This window comes from Neomonachus schauinslandi, chromosome 1 (assembly GCF_002201575.2).
Source record: "Neomonachus schauinslandi chromosome 1, ASM220157v2, whole genome shotgun sequence".
Lineage (NCBI taxonomy): Eukaryota > Metazoa > Chordata > Mammalia > Carnivora > Phocidae > Neomonachus > Neomonachus schauinslandi.
The window spans coordinates 200,637,790-200,654,383 of NC_058403.1; the positions used below are offsets into that span (position 1 = coordinate 200,637,790).

Here is a 16,594-nt window from a genome sequence, read left to right on the forward strand (position 1 = left end):
CTGGATTCACCATTTCATTAAGTGTCCGAAAACTTATAAGCCTATAATTCCATCATTTCATTTTAATTAGCCAGAATATGTTAATAGCCACACTGTCCACTAGCCACATGTGGCTATTTAAATAGACTAAAGTTAAATAAAATGAAAATTTATTTCTTCAAACTATTCCAGGTGCCACATTGGACAGTGAGGATACAGAGTTCCAGGAAGTTCTGCTGGGCAGCACTGACCTGTGAGAGAAGATTGCTCTCACCCACTATTTTGTTCCTCGAGAGTTCAGTCCATAGAAAAGAGAAAAAATAAATGCTAGTTTCTATTTACCAGTTTTCAAAATGAATTGGTTCCCTAGCACCTTCTAAAGAGGACCAGTGAGTTTCTTCCTTTCCTTTGAGCACCAACATAAATGAACCTGTGGATTTTTAACACATCTGATGCTCCAACTTGGGAATCCATTCTTTTTCATACTCATCTGTCCCATCGTTGATAGTCACAATCAGGACATTCCCAATGCAGATTTAGAATTAAAACATTTTGGGGTGCCTGGGTGGCTCAGTCGTTAACCGTCTGCCTTCAGCTCAGGTCATGATCTCAGGGTCCTGGGATCAAGTCCCGCACTGGGCTCCCTGCTCAGCCTGCTTCTCCCTCTCCCACTCCCCCTGCTTGTGTTCCCTGTCTCGCTGTCTCTGTCAAAAGTAAATAAATAAATCTTAAAAAAAATAAAACAATTAAAATGTTTTAACTTAAGTACTTTGATTTTATACTTGTATTTTTCTTTGTTGCTCAAAATTCTGACTCTTAAAGACATAACTACTTGTTTTCTTCTACAATATAGTTGTCCCCACTTATCCACAGTTTCAGTTATCTGTGTCAATCATGGTCCAGGAGTGGATGATCCTCTGGAGTACCAATAGAAGTCAAAAGTAGCCTAATGCTATGTTGCAATGCCTACGTCATTCACCTCACTTCATCTCATCACATAGGCATTTTATCATCTCACATCATCACAAGGGCGAGTACAGTACTAAGATATTTTGAGAAAGAGAGACCACATTCACACAACTTTTGTTTTAGTATAGCTGTAACAGTTCTATTGTTATTAGTTGTTGTTGTTAATTTCTTACTATCCCTAACTTTTTTTTTTTTTAAAGATTTTATTTGTTTTTTATTTGAGAGAGAGAATGAGAGAGAGCACATGAGGGGGGGAGGGTCAGAGGGAGAAGCAGACTCCCTGCCGAGCAGGGAGCCCGATGCGGGACTCGATCCAGGGACTCCAGGATCATGACCTGAGCCGAAGGCAGTCGCTTAACCAACTGAGCCACCCAGGTGCCCTATCCCTAACTTTTAAATTAAACTTTGTAAGTATATATGTATAGGAAAAATCATAGTATATATAGGGTTTGATACTACCTGCATTTTCAGGCATTCCACGAAGGTCCTGGCAAGTGTCTTTGTAGGGAAGGGGGCACTACTGTATATAACAGTTAAGACTATTGGTATTATTAACCTAAAACCAAAAATAATTCCTAAAAATAGTTAATGATTTTTTAAAAAGAAGTTTTTGCCCTTATGGCATATCACACTAAAACATTTACAGTCTAACTGCTATGTTTAAAAGTCTAGTGAAGGAAATCCTCTCTGAGACGTTAAGTCCACCAACTTGAGTCACAACTGACATATACCTAGATTCATATTCATTTCCTTTTGCTTTTGGTTTTTAGGGGTTGCTTCTCTCCCCCCTCCTCACAACATCTGCCATACTTTTGTTTATAATTATGTAAAACACCCATCTGGTGCTACATAGAAAAGAAAGCCAGAGACAGCTCCTGATAACCCTGTCTCCTCTCAGCCCTCCTCCCAGAAATGACCATGTTGTTCATTTATGGTTTAGATTTCCTATATTTAAAAATAAAATACAAGCAAACACACACACATACATCCATGTCCCCCCCACCTTCCCTTGGATAGATAAGCGCACTACATCTCTTTATCCTCCACCTTGTTTTTTCCACTTATTTCACCCTAGAAATCCTGTCACCAAGACATGAGAACATGCCTCCTTCCTTCCTTCAGGGGCTTGATGCCACCCCCATTCATCTCCAGCCCCAACTGACAAAACACCTAAGTCATTTCCAGCTTTGCTACTTCAGAATTGCGTAATGAACTTCCTTGTCACAATTCTTATTTCTGACAGTGTATCTTTGTGATACATTTCTAGAAGTGGAATTTCTGGAGCAAAGGGTAAGCCAATCTCTCTCTGAGGAGTTGTGAACCTCCAAAAGCAACATATGGCAGTGCCTGATTTCCACCAACAGATTGGTATCCACCTCTGGGGACAAAAGGTCAGAAATGTTATTTTGGGGAAGCTCCAATGAGCATTATTCTTAGTATCAGAAAGACCTGAACATCTTCCATACCTTGGTTAGGGCCATCTGCATTCACTTTCTCTGTGAACTGTTTTTCTGGAAGTCACACCTATTTTTATTTTTTTTTAAGATTTTTATTTATTTATTTGACAGAGAGAGAGACAGCGAGAGAGGGAACACAAGTAGGAGATGGAGAGGGAGAAGCAGGCTTCCAGCCGAGCAAGGAGCCGGATGAGGGGCTCGATCCCAGGATGCTGGGATCATGACCTGAGCCGAAGGCAGACGCTCAACGACTGAGCCACCCAGGCGCCCCAAGTCACACCCATTTTTAATCCTTAACACCCAACATAAGGCTGGTCATTCAGCACATAAGCAGTGTGTACTTGAACAAACAGGGCTCCTGACAAGCAAAATTCAAGGAGCAGATGCCACATCCATTAGCCCAAGCAGGCAGTCTGACCCAAGGTGTGCACACCTCAACCGTGTACAGGGTGTGGCACTGTGTGGGGGCTATGTGTGTGTGACTCAGGGCTCGCCTGGAGCCAGCCTTCCTCCTGCCCTGCTCCTCTTCTGTGCCCACTGAGTCCTGGGTGGCAGGAATGGGGAGACCCTAGCTGACCACAGGCCATGGTACAACGAAAAGTGGGTGTGGGCTGGTATTAACCAGAGAAAACCCCAAATCAATCAATTTGCTGAGGTGACTTATACCCCACAACAAAAAGTACGAGCTGACATATCTATAAATCTTAAAAAATAATTATTCAAGGGTGTTTCTGCCTGTGTAGCATTAGCCATTACATGTCATAACTGTTCACAGACTGTCCCTTTCCTATCAAGCCCCTTCATGTACTAGGTGGGGAGAGGCAAGGCCAGAAAGAACACTTAGGATGACTTCCAGGACTTTAAACCCCCAGACTCTCTGCTTCTAATGCTACGGCTGTGTCTTCCCTGCTTGCCCTGTGACAGGGAAGAAGGAGGTTTGTTTCATTCATTCATTCATTCACTCATTCATTCATTCATTCAGCAAGTACTTACTACTTCTGAGTTAACAAAGAACCAGGCAGAAGGGGGAGCACCTATCCTAGAACCTCAGCGAACCCTAAGCCAGCCCACTGCCTTCAGACAATGACCTGAGCTGCAAGACAAGGGCAGTCACTAACCCCACTGGGCCCAGGTTCAAGTAAGACCTTTTTCAAATGTAAAGTTCCTTGATTTTTAAATGCTAATGTCTAAAGATAGCCTGTCAACAGCCAAGTGCCAGGCCCACCCTCTGTGGATGTCCCACTATGCCACCAGCACCAGATAACAAGCCACCAGGACCAGGTATCAAGCATCATCAACACTGATGATCCAATCCTCATCTAGCTCTAGGAAACCAGCACAGACTTTAGGTCACTTCTTTCTCCTCTGGGGGCCTCAGGAAGGGCTGGGCTATGTAAAATAGTACAGCTGCCATGACAACAGTCTGGCAGGTCCTCAAAATGTTCGTTACCATATGACCCAACAATTCCACTCCTAGGTATATACCCAAAGGAACCAAAAACGCGTCCACACACATTGTGTACACAAATGTTCATAGCAGCACTATTCACAATTGTCAAAAGGTGGAAACATCCAAATTTATCCCGGATAAATAAGTGGTCCCTCCATGCAATGGAATTATTACTCAGCCATAAAAGTGTATGAAGTACTGAATCATGCTACAATGTGGATGAACCTCAAAAACTACGCTGAGAGAAGCCAGACACACAAGGTTATATATTGTATGACTCTGTTGATACGTAATGCCCAGGACAAGCAAATGCATAGAGACAGAAAGCAGATTAGTGGGAGAGGGGGGATAAGGAGTGACAGCTAATGAGGATGGAGTTTCTTTTTTCTTTTTTTTAAGATTTTATTTATTTGACAGAGAAAGAGCAAGAGAGGGAACACAAGCAGGGGGAGTGGGGGAGAGAGAAGCAGACTTCCCTCCCGAGCAGGGAGCCCGATGCAGGGCTCGATCCCAGGACCCCGAGATCATGACCTGAGCTGAAGGCAGACGCTTGACGACTGAACCACCCAGGTGCCCCAGAGAATGGAGTTTCTTTTTGGGGTGATAAGTGCTCTAGAACTAGACAGAGGTGATGGTTGCAGGACTCTTAAATAAAAAAATAAAAAAATAAAAAATCACTGAATCATATACTATAAATGGGTGAAATGTATGGTAGACAAATTCTGTATGATAGACAAATTATATCTTCTTTTTTTTAAAAAAGATTTTATTTGTTTCTTTATCTGAGAGAGAGAGAGAGAGAGAGAGAGAGAAACAGCATGAGAGGGGAGAGGGTCAGAGGGAGAAGCAGGTTCCCCGCTGAGCCGGGAGCCCGATGTGGGACTCGATCCCAGGACTCTGGGACCATGACCTGAGCCGAAGGCAGTCGCTTAACCAACTGAGCCACCCAGGCGCCCGACAAATTATATCTTGATCGTTAAAAAAATTTTTTAAAGCCGGGCTCCCTGCGCAGCAGGGAATCTGCTTCTCCCTCTGTCCCTCCCCCCAACTCATGGTTGCACGCACTCTCTCAAATAAATAAATAAAATCTTTAAAAAACATTTTTTAAAGCACTGGTAAAGCTTGTTTGTTAGAAGAACATTCTGGAAATGTTTTCCCACTAACAGGATTACTTGACCATGCTCATGTGTTTTGCTTTTTTTTTTTTTTTTGCTATATGCAAATAAGAGCCAAAACCTCACAAAGCCAATCCCAACTCTTGTTAAGAAGCCAGCAAATCCAGGCGGCTGGTTCTCACCCCATGCGGCTATGGCGCTGTTAAAGGGGCATGCACTCCTCAGGAAGTCACCTGCTGGCTGGCCTGGAAGAGGGAGCAGCTGACCAACCGAGGAGGTCTCCAACCTGCCTTCAAGTTCTAACTCTTAGCTCTACATTCTTCTCCAGATGGACAGACAGTCCTGGGCCAAAACATGGCTGGCCAGACCCTGCTGGTAACAAGACAAAAATCCCACCGAGGTGTCAAGATCTGTCCTGCTGGGTTCTGACAGCCCTTGAGAATCCACTTGAGAACCCTAAGCAGGGGGGTGAGGCTGGCTCAGTTTCCTCACAGGCTTGAGTCGGGGGTCAGGGCAACCAGCTCCAAGCACCAGTGCCAGGCCTTGTGCCATCGACAGTGGTCAGAAAAAAATTCTACTCATTTTGGTCAGTGTTGGGAAATCACAAAAATGGCCAGAGGGCAAAGGCCACCTGGCCAGGATTATCCTCTGCTCCTGATACTCCCAGGAAGGTTTATCCCATTTAGGCCTGGGCTTTTCAAGTGAGTGAACCCTGAGACAGAAAGTGAGAACAAATGGCCTCCCTGGAAGCAACGGGCAGGGCCTGGGTGATCCCGTGGTGACAGCCTCCTTCCATTTCCTCTAGGAGGTGGTTGTAAGCTTCTAAGCAATGCTCAGTTTCAAATGTCCAAGGAGCTGAATGAAGCTCGCCGGGCAAGTCAATCAAGAGCCTTCATTCCACAGATATCAGACCCCAAACACTCACCTGGCTTCTGTGCATGGGATGCTGGTCCTACCAGCTGGCCATGGCAGCAGCTACGTCAAAAGGCAACTTGTGTCAACGTGCTGACCAACCTAAAGTAAAGGACAGAAAAAGAAACACTAAGTTTCCAAGGAAAGTTTCTGGAATATATGGACAATGTTCAGTATCTCCCACCCCTGGAATTACACAGCAAAATTTTAGATTTCAACCACAGCTCTGCCTTTGCTACTTTCCACAGGGGGACAGGTTGAGGAAATAAATTTCTATCACTCTCTGACCTATGACCCGATACAGTACTAACCAATAAACCCTAGCATCCCAGACACTGACTTCAGCAATATGGACAGAGATATGAGGTGGTAATAAGCAGCCAGATGCTGACATACTGAATATACAGAAATGGTTCAACATTATGGTTATAACAGTAATAACATTAAAAGCAAAAATAGTAATATCTAGAATTTAATAGGTACTCAGTAGCGAGTTCCACTTACTATGCTAAAACTCCCTATCTCTTTGAATCCCCAGGACAATCTTGGGGTTATGCAATCATCCCCATTTTACAGATAAGGGATCTGATGTGTCTAATATTCAGGAATTTGCCCAGAATCACCCAGGTCTCCCTCTACAGACATGACCTCTTTGCTCCCCGGTCCACGCTTCCTCGCACAGATGCCAGGGAAACCACCCACCATTCCAGGCAGTTGTAGGGTTTGCCCTCAAGAAGCTGAGGGTGCAATGTGCCTGGATCCTGGCAGACTTTACCTTCATAGGGCAACTCAAAGTTTTACTCTGGGATCATTTCCACAGGGATTACAAAACTGCCCAGGGAGAAAGAAGCTGCCTATTTTACAGACAGGAAAATTAAGGATCAAGAATGTTCAGAATTCTCCCAAGGTCACAGAGACAGTGTGGCCCTAGGACTTCCCCCTCCTTTGTGACATCAGACACGCAGGGCTCCACCCACAGAGGCTAAACCTAGAGAACAAGCCAAATCCCTGACTCCTAGGCAGTGCTGTCAGTTGTAGCTTGCCGAATATTGTCAGTATCACCTCTGTTGTCATTCTTCGTGCCCACATGACTACCAGGAGCTTGGCTCTGATATGAAACCTTTATTTTTAAACTGGGTTCACAACAATTCACAGTTCATGGATAGCGAGAAACACACCCACAGGAGAACTTGCAAAATAAGCAAGTATCAGTGAACTCTATGGAAAGACCTTTGGGCACTGAGGAACACATGGCATCCTCCTCAGGGAGGCCCAGGGCTAGCTGCAGCCACCATCTGGGCTAGTTCCTGGGGAGGGGGGCACTTTCTGCCACTCTTTTTTGGCCCCATTCAGGCCAAAAAACACAGTGGACACCACTAACCCTCGTTCTTTCATATCTCCTGAGCCATGGCCTCACTCTGCAATGGAGGGGAAAGCCCAGAAGCAAAGGCTTTCTGAATACCTACCCTCTTCAAGAACAAGATCAATACAAGTCAGCAGTATTTTCACACAGATTTTTTAAAAATCCATTTACAATAGCATAAATATGAAATACTTAAATCTTTAAAAAAATTAAATTTATCGTTATTTATTTTCGAGGGAGAGTGCACGTGTGTGCGCACACACACGGGGAGGGGCAGAGGGAGAGGTGAGAGAGAATCCTCAAGCAGACTCCCCACTGAGCGTGGAGCCCAAAGTGGGGCTCCATCCCAGGACGCTGAGATCATGACCTGAGTGGAAAAATCAAGAGTCGGACGCTTAACCGACTGAGCCACCCAGGAGCCCCAGGGTAAATTTAATTTTTAAAAAGATGTTCAAGGGCAACCCTCTCGGGTCCTCTCCCTCCTCAGGAGCTTTGTGCTATCACTTTGATATCACTCAATAAATTTTGCTTTGCTGCCCACCAAAAAAAAAAAAGTTCTAGACCTATAAAGTAAACTACAATATGACATCACTTAGAGAAATGAAAACCTAAATGAAGATATGCCTTGTCCATGGGTCAGGAGGTGTCAATTCTCCCCCAAATTGATCCACAGATTAAATGCAGACCCAATAAAAAATTCCCAGAATGTTTTTTTTGGAGAAAAAACAATCGGACTCTAAAATTTACATGGAAATGCTAAGGACCCAGAATAGTGAAAACAACTAAAAAAGAGTTACAAATTTGAAGGACTTACTCTACCTGATTTCAAGACCTACCATAAAGCTACAGTAACCAAGGTGCACCTTGATTTTGGCTCAGATCATGATCTCAGGGTTGTGAGATCAAGCCCCGCATTGGGCTCCTCACTAGGCATAGAGACTGCTTAAGATTCCCTCTCCCTCTGCCCCTCCCTCCCCCTCTTAAAAAAAAAAAAAAAAAAGCTACAGTAACCAAGACAGTGTGAAAAAGACAGAGGAAAGATGGATAAACAGAATACACCCATGCAGCTGTGGACAACTGATTCTCAACAAAGATCTAATATCCTACTCTGCAAGACCACAAGATACACTGGACGACAATCTCCTGAACAGTTAACCCTGCAAGGAAGAAGGCCATCTTAATGTGTTATAACAACACACACCCTGCATCATAGGATAGAATGCAATGTGCAAGAAATTTTAAGGTAAATTCCCACTTTTACACTCAACCATGGCTCTCCCCATCTCAGCTCATGGCAAACCCAGTCTTTCAGCTGCTCAGATTAAAAGCTGGAGTTGCCCTCTTGATAAGACTACCCCACTATCCAGTCCATCAGAAAATCCTATTGGTTCTGCCATCAAACACATCTGAAGTCCAACAGCTTCTCATACCTCCGCTGGCCACACCATGTTTGGTGTTTGCTCAGAGTGAAGCCCTATTATCTCCTGGCCCCAGAGGCCTGCCTGGTGCCCACCTGCTCATCCTGCCGCAGTCATGCTGGCTTCCCGGTCATGCCTCCAACATACCAGGCACCCTCCCACCTTGTGGTCTTTTTATGTTTTAAACAAAATCCCAGATACTTTATCATTTTAACAATCACTTCTTCAACTGGCATCCCCAATTGAAAATGACCTTTGAAAACATAACCACCATATAATAATCCCTAAATGTCAGCAAATGTCTAATTCGTATTTAGCTTCACACGATTTCTCAGAAATGTCTGTATGGTCTAACAGTAGCTGGCTACAGTGTTTGTACTACACCTGCTCCTCAGCCTTGATCACTCTCACCCCCCAGATGGCAGACCCTTCCATGTCCATGCCCCCTCCTCTCCTTGTCAAGTCACGGCTCAAAATGTCTCCTTTGCAGAGGCCCACCCTGCTCCTTCTCTCCCACAGGCCTGGCCTCTCTGCATACTCCATATTATGCAGCTACTGTCTATGGACTTTCTCACCCAATAAGAACATAAATGCCACAAGGAAAGGGATGTCTTTCAAGCACCTAGAACAGTGTCGGACACACACCAGGTGCTTGATAAATATTTATGGAATGAACAGGGAGGGATGATTTAACACTGAAGGAAAAGGAACCTATCTGAGGATCCCACAGCAGCAGTCCCTCCATACAAATAGTGTGAAATTCACAAAGGAGCAGAAACCAAGCAGAGATCACTTAGCACCATCAGAACTAGGAGCATTTCTCTAAGATAAACTGCAGTTGCTTTTTACTGATACATCATCTGGATTTTTTTTGCACTGGCTGGTTTAGAGAGCTTTTACTGTTTTTATTTCCAACCCATATATTTAAAACAGTATCAAGTAACCCTTAAGTACACAATTACCAATTCGTAAGAGACTCTTCCACTCCCCTGATAAATCGTTATGGTTTGGCTTTGACCCCACACCCGAGTATAATGCACACCCATGCGCACACACACACCACCCCAACTCTACAACCGACCCAAACACAATGATTTCCCAGTCTAAAGGAAATCACACTTGGTAAGAAGGTAGCCATAGTAATTTACATGAAATCAAGTCACTGCACTTTGGGGAACAGAAGTCCTTTGTTGCCATTTCATCCTCTCTAGCTCAGGCAAAGTGAGGATGGCTCCCTTTAAACTTCAGGGGAGAAACACTGGCCAAAAACCAGCTGCTGTCTGGGGAACTCCAGTTCTGTGGATACACTCCAGTTGCAGCATCCATGGCCTGCATAGGGATGGGTCTCTGGGGCCATAATCATCTGACTAAGAAGCCTGGGCTCTCCAAGGCACCCCCAAAGGGCCCCATATGAGGCCAGGCCCTATGGAAGCTGCACACCTCTGGTTTCCTTCTACCACCATCTGCACTCACCAAACATTTGTGCTATCTAAAAATTCTTCAACTGTGTCTGTAACCAAATATTTACCACCCTGGCTCTAATCCAGTTCTGGAAACATGACATTAGGCCAAAAAACTCCAAGATGAAACCCAACGATACCCTTCACCTTCTCCCACCTCTAAGTCCACAAAGTCCGCTTGCTCCATGAAAACTGAGTGCCCCTGAAGAAAGGGGTTACCTAGACCCTCTCTGGCAAAGGTCTTAGCAACTGCACTACCAAGTGTCAAGGAAGGGATTCCCTGTTCAGCCTTATCAGAAAGGAAGAAACTGAGGCAGGGAAACAGTAAAACATCACAAGGAAGCCTAGAGGTCATACTGCTCCATGTGCTGGCTGGCTAGGGAATGATTAACTTGGGCCAACGATTCCATTTCTAATCCAGGGTTGGCAAACTTCCCTGAGCTGTCCTGGTGAATGGTATTTCTGGAACACAGCCACACCCACAAAGTATGCAATATCCACAGCTGCTTCCACCTGTAAGGCAGAACTGAGTTATAGCAACAGAGACAGTACAGCCCCAGAAGTTGAAAACATGGGACTACCTGATCCTTGAAAGCAGGAGGAAACTGCAGCCCTAACAGTCTGTGCTGAGTATCAAAGAGACAGAGGTGACCCAGACACACCACAACAAAAAGTCAGGGCACAGGCACACCAAGGAGATGCTCCAGCTCTGAGTCAGCCCCAGGGCACAAAGCAGTACCTGCTCTCTCCAAAGCATGGAGCCTCATTAACCCTATGTCCCCATGGAGTAGGGGAGAGCATGACTTGGCATACTAGAGAGGCAAAGAACCAGCCCCATGAGAGCCAAGGAGCCGACAGTGAGGCCAGCTACACAAGCCCATCCTTGGCAACCAGAACTGGCCTGTCTCCACTGTCAAACCTAGGAGGCATCCACTGGCGTAACAGCCAGTATGTGCCCTCCAGGCCCCTGATCTGTCCCTGCCTGTCTTCCCTTGGCCATAGTAACTATGTCCTCACTGAGGGATGGATCATCCACTCACCACACCATGCCAGTGCAGCCATTCCTACAGCCCCTCAAAACCCCCCAAAACTCGTAACATCCTACCCTGACCTTCGAGGCCCCGCGTGCTTTATGCCCACGTGACCCTATGAAGTCATCTGACATGCATATATATGTGTATATACACACACCATATTCCTGGCTCCAACCACACCAGCCTTGTCTCAATTCTTCATAGGGCCACATCTTGCCTCCACCACTGGGCTTTTTGCACATAGTGTTCCCACCACTGGGAAAGCCCTTCCCTCTTCCCACTCATCCTTCAGACTCAAGCACCTGTTACTTAAGCATGCTCTCCCTAACCAGTCCCTCCCCATTCCCCCTTCTATCACTGAGGACTACAGCCCCAACACTTAGCACAGCTGATCTTGACATTTGACATCCAGAATCCCATTAGGCTCTCTTCCCCAAATACTCTTGAGAAAAAGCTCTTGTTCATCTCTTTATCCAATGCCTAATGAAGCAAGAGTAGGAAATGCCATCCTCCGTGAGTTATAAATACCCAACCACTATGTTTCCACCATGGACCTGAGGCAAAAACATAGCAATATAAATATAAACCCTACCCTTAATTAGAATAGCAAGTCAACACCAGGAAGAAGTAACATGGAGATAGGCAACGCCACAGCGCCACCACAACCCCTGGGGGAAACTCTCCCCACCCTCCCTTATACTGCTGTTTGGAGAAAGGCAAAGAGCTTAGAGAAAGGCACTCGGACCTCTACAGCCTTTTGTCTGGAAAGGCCTCCTTTGTCACTGCTGAGAAGCATGAGCTACCCCTGCACCCACGGCAAACCACACCCCGTACTCCCCTCCTCCTTTCCTATCCTATCCTAAAACACTCAGTACAGTCTTTGCAACAGATCCCTTTCCTCTCCAAGGCCTGGCTCCACCATACCCCTTTTTCCCGGGCATTCCAGGAATCCCTCCCTTTCATACCACCAAACCTGAATGTTCTAGTGCTTTCTCCTGATGAATCGTAACTAGTTGCAGGAGCCCACCTGACCCCTTGAGCAGACCCTCAGGCCTTAAGACCATCCTTAGGACCAAGTGACAGGCCCTGGCACCAGGCAGGCTCTCAGAAGCAACTAGCTTTACTCTGAGTAGTGTCATTAATGTTATTCCTCAAAATATTTCAACTCCTATCTAGAGTTTCCATCCTTGCCCCCTAGCAGCTGCCCTGGCAAGTCCACACAGAAGTTCAAAACTTCAGATAAACCCCCATATTTAAAATGCTCAAGAATCAAATGTCTACATCTATCTAGACATGTCTGAGACTTTGCGAAGTGTCTGAAGTGTTAGTGTTTAGCACTGAGAATGTTTGGTGTGTTACATTAAAGGACATCTCAAAGAAAATGTCACAAGAACAAAAGAGGAAATAACATCTCTGTTAATAATGAGAAACTAAGAACTGGTGTCTCCCATTCTGTGTACATGCACCAATGTGTGCTATATTAAGGAAATTCGCTGACAAACAGCCATAGGGAAACAAGGAATACCTTCAATCTCTAAGCCAAGCACTGGAGCAGAAAAGACTTCAGATTGTTTCTGGATTCTGCTCTCCTAAGTCCCCTGAAGACTCTAAGAGTCGTGTCACCCCACACAGCTGGAGAAAGTGCATCCAAGCCCCACCCCTGTGGGGACCAAAGAACACCCGCAGAATCCCTGTGCTCCAACATTCCCAAAATGATGTTACAATGAGCCTTCTAGAATCACACATATCCATTTTTTTTTTTTTTAAAACCTCACAGTATCCAGCACAAACTAAGCCATAAAAATGTGAGTGAGTGCCTTTGTTCTTTTCTCCCTAAACTAACTCTTGGGAGGATAAAAATGCATGCTCGTAAGAATGCAGGATATTTCTGAATTCAAAGGTTCCATTTTTTTTCCACTGTACTAAGATATAAGTAACATCAAATTGACCATTTTAGCTAGTAAGTGTACAGCTCAGTGGTGTTAAGTCCATTCACATTGTTGTGCAACCATCACCACCACTGCCACCATCCATTTCCAGAACTTTGTCACCTTGCAAAACTGAATCTCTGTCCCCAATTAAACACTAACTCCCCATTACCCCCACCCCAGCCCCTAGCACCCGCCATCCCACTTTTCTAGCTCCATGAATCTGACTACTCTAAGGACCTCATATTAAGTGGAATCATACAGTATTTGTCCTTTTGTGTCTGGCTTATTTCACTCAGCACAACGTCTCAAGATAGAACCACATACATCATTTTAACCTTTTGGGGCCAAAGTGTATACAGAACAAAGTCCATAGGCCTTGCATATTCACAGCCAAATGTATGACTCTAGAACCCTGCTTCCCAGACCAGCCATGTCCCTGACATCCTCCACTATCAACCAATCCTTCCCTCCACTCTCCAAATAAACTACACAAAATGTCACTGGAAAAACTTAGAATGGGGGCGCCTGGGTGGCTCAGTCGTTAAGCATCTGCCTTCGGCTCAGGTCATGATCCCGGGATCCTGGGATCGAGCCCCGCATCAGGCTCCCTGCTCTGCGGAAAGCCTGCTTCTCCCTCTCCACTCTCCCTGCTTGTGTTCCCTCTCTCTCTGGCTCTCTCTCTGTCAAATAAATAAATAAAATATTTAAAAAAAAAAAAAAAAAACAGAATGGTAAAATGAGAGCAGCAGTAAACATTATGCCTCAGATGGACTTTAAGTATGCCTATCTTACCCTAGCTCTGACTTCCCAATGCACCTCATCTCCCTGGGATATACCTCTTCCAGCCCCATCTCACATCCAAGAACCAAGGGAATCAAGCAATGCCTGGTGGGTGAATGGTAAAAATGACTAGCCTGTCTTGGACATAAACATTTCCTAAAATGGAAGCCAGAGATACCACAGCCCAATCCAAACCTATTCCCTGGAGCACTTGGGCTAGATGTGGAAACTTACACAGGCCCAACAGGGGTGCAAGCCCTCAGCCCCTGACACAACCAGTTCTACACAGGGGAGACCCATGCAACTAGCCCAAACAGTGTACCTGCCAATCACCATCAGTGAAAAGGAAAACACTGTACCACCCCCCTCAACTTTTGAGCACCAAGCCCACCTATCTTGTGAGGCAGAGCCAGGCCCAGGGGATTCACCACACTGGCTGAGTCCATGGATGATGTTGCCTAGAAAAACAGTAACATCAAGTGACCCCAACATGAGGTACCCAACTCACACAGAGGGAGGGCATTTCATTGCCCATCATTTCAGACAGGAATGCCCAGAGCACCCCATCTCTTGGTCAACTGCTCCAGGATAGATTAAAAGAAGAATGGGGTACCTGGGTGGCTCAGTCGGTTAAGCGTCTGCCTTCAGCTCAGGTCACTATCTGAGGGTCCTGGAATCCAGCCCTGCATTGGGCTCCCTGCTCAGCGGAGAGTCTGTTTCTCCCTCTCCCTCTGCCCCCCCCACCCCGCTTGTGCTCTCTATCTCTCTCAAATAATAAAATCTTTTTTTTTTTTTTTAAAGAATTTATTTATTTATTTGACAGAGAGAGAGACCACAAGCAGGGGGAGTGGGAGAGGGAGAAGCAGGCTCCCTGCCGAGCAGGGAGCCCAATGTGGGGCTCGATCCCAGGACCCTGGGGTCATGACCTGAGCCGAAGGCAGACGCTGAACGACGGAGCCACCCAGGCGCCCCAGTAAATAAAATCTTTAAAAAATAAAATAAAAATAAAACAGGAGCAAATATGATTATCTGGGGTTCTCTGCCTAGGGCAAGGCAAGCAGGCAGTCAGTCTCCTTTGCAAACACGTATGTCCCTGTGTGACCTGTGACTGTAAAACATGCAAAGAATCCTCCTGAGATGACTAAAGAGTGGTCTTGAGTCTCCAGGACCAGTCAAAACAGGAAAATTTGGGAGTGAGGATCACAAAAAGTCCCACCTGCAGAAGACATCGCCTCCATCTATGAGGCAGCCAACAGAAAATCTAATGGCAGCCAGCCTTATTCCCAAGAACGTATCATTCAGGCTGCCTCCATGTCTTACAGGATCTCAATCAGCTATATTAGCTTTATAGGTGGCTGCCAGGTTTATTTTCATGTCAAGAAATAAAACCTCCAGCCATTCTACTCTTATGGCAAGTTTTCTTGAGTTTACTTTTAAAAAAGCAATATCAGGGCGCCTGGGTGGCTCAGTCGTTAAGTGCCTGCCTTCGGCTCAGGTCATGACCCAGGGTGCTGGGATCGAGCCCTGCATCCGGCTCCCTGCTCGGCGGGAAGCCTGCTTCTCCCTCTCCCACTCCCCCTGCTTGTGTTCCCTCTCTCACTGTGTCTGTCTCTGTCAAATAAATAAATAAAATCTTAAATAAATAAATAAATAAATAAGCAACACCTTACTTATCATAAAGGCAACCTCCTGGAAAGGTGAGAATTCTTCTTTCACCAGTGGACAGTTACCTTCCACTACCACTGAGGCATCGTGGGCCCTAGCCACAGGCACCATGTGCTTCCTCAACCAGGTCTGGGTGGCCTGGAACCTGCATGCGCCAGGCAAGCAGGAGCAAAGCCACCAGCTGAGTACCTTCTCCAAGCTGTGAAGACACCCCTAAATCAGCAACTCACTCTCATTTGGTGACAACACAGGCACCAACCCTGATCTGCATATTCATGAGCAGGGCAAAGACCAGTAAATTACACCAAGTCTCTCTGAGGAGCAGCATAAAGGCCATCCGCTGAGCTTTCTTTCCCACAAGCCATCTTCCAACAGGCAGTCCTGGAGAATAAGCAGCTACACTGGTACACCTGAAACTAATGTAACATTATGGTGTCAACTATACTCAAATTTAGAAAGGGAGGGGGAGCAGACAGACTGCTACAATATGGTAATCTTGAGCAAGTACTGCCCAAGTGTTTAAGAACTGTATCTTATTTTTCAGAATATTTTTCTTTGGAAGGGAGAAGGGAAAGCTTTTGTTGTTATTCAAGAGCACCCAGAGGGAGCAGCATTCTAAAGAAGGCCCCAATAGTATACATACAAATGAAGACCTGGGCCTAGAAGAAAAGAACTTCACAGTCCTGAAATCCAAACAAAGTCTACCCACAGTAGTTCACATAACTTATCTTTGAAAGGTCCAAGACAAGATAGAACTATTTTGGTCAGTTAGCGGTTGGTGGGATGGGAGAAATCTCACCAAAGAAATATAAATGGGAGAGGACCTCCAGTTTTCACCTCTAAACCCCACCGCACCTCTTCTCTCGGCCTTCTCACTACCAAGGAAAGTACCCACTAGCCATCCTACTACAGCTGGATGGACCTGGAGCCTCAGGTGACCTCTGCCAACTTGATCCCCAAGAAGGGTACTATCTTCCAAGCTGGCAATGGGAGACCAAGAAGCAGTGACTCTGGTCTATTTAAGCTGTAGTTTCCCCAAGCACTAAAGGTTTGCCTAAATC

General features: G+C 45.6%; 1 protein-coding gene across 2 annotated transcripts in view; it reads right to left on the reverse strand.

The window, feature by feature from the left end:
- The window catches only part of GATAD2A (GATA zinc finger domain containing 2A), a 103,157-nt gene that overhangs the window by 56,731 nt on the left and 29,832 nt on the right, over nt 1–16,594 (reverse strand). For both annotated transcript variants that reach the window (XM_021683241.2, XM_021683243.2), the window contains exon 2: nt 5,896–5,984. In XM_021683241.2, coding sequence (XP_021538916.1) covers nt 5,896–5,910 — 15 coding nt within the window. In that variant the 5' untranslated portion in view covers nt 5,911–5,984. The remainder of the gene's footprint in view (nt 1–5,895; nt 5,985–16,594) is intronic.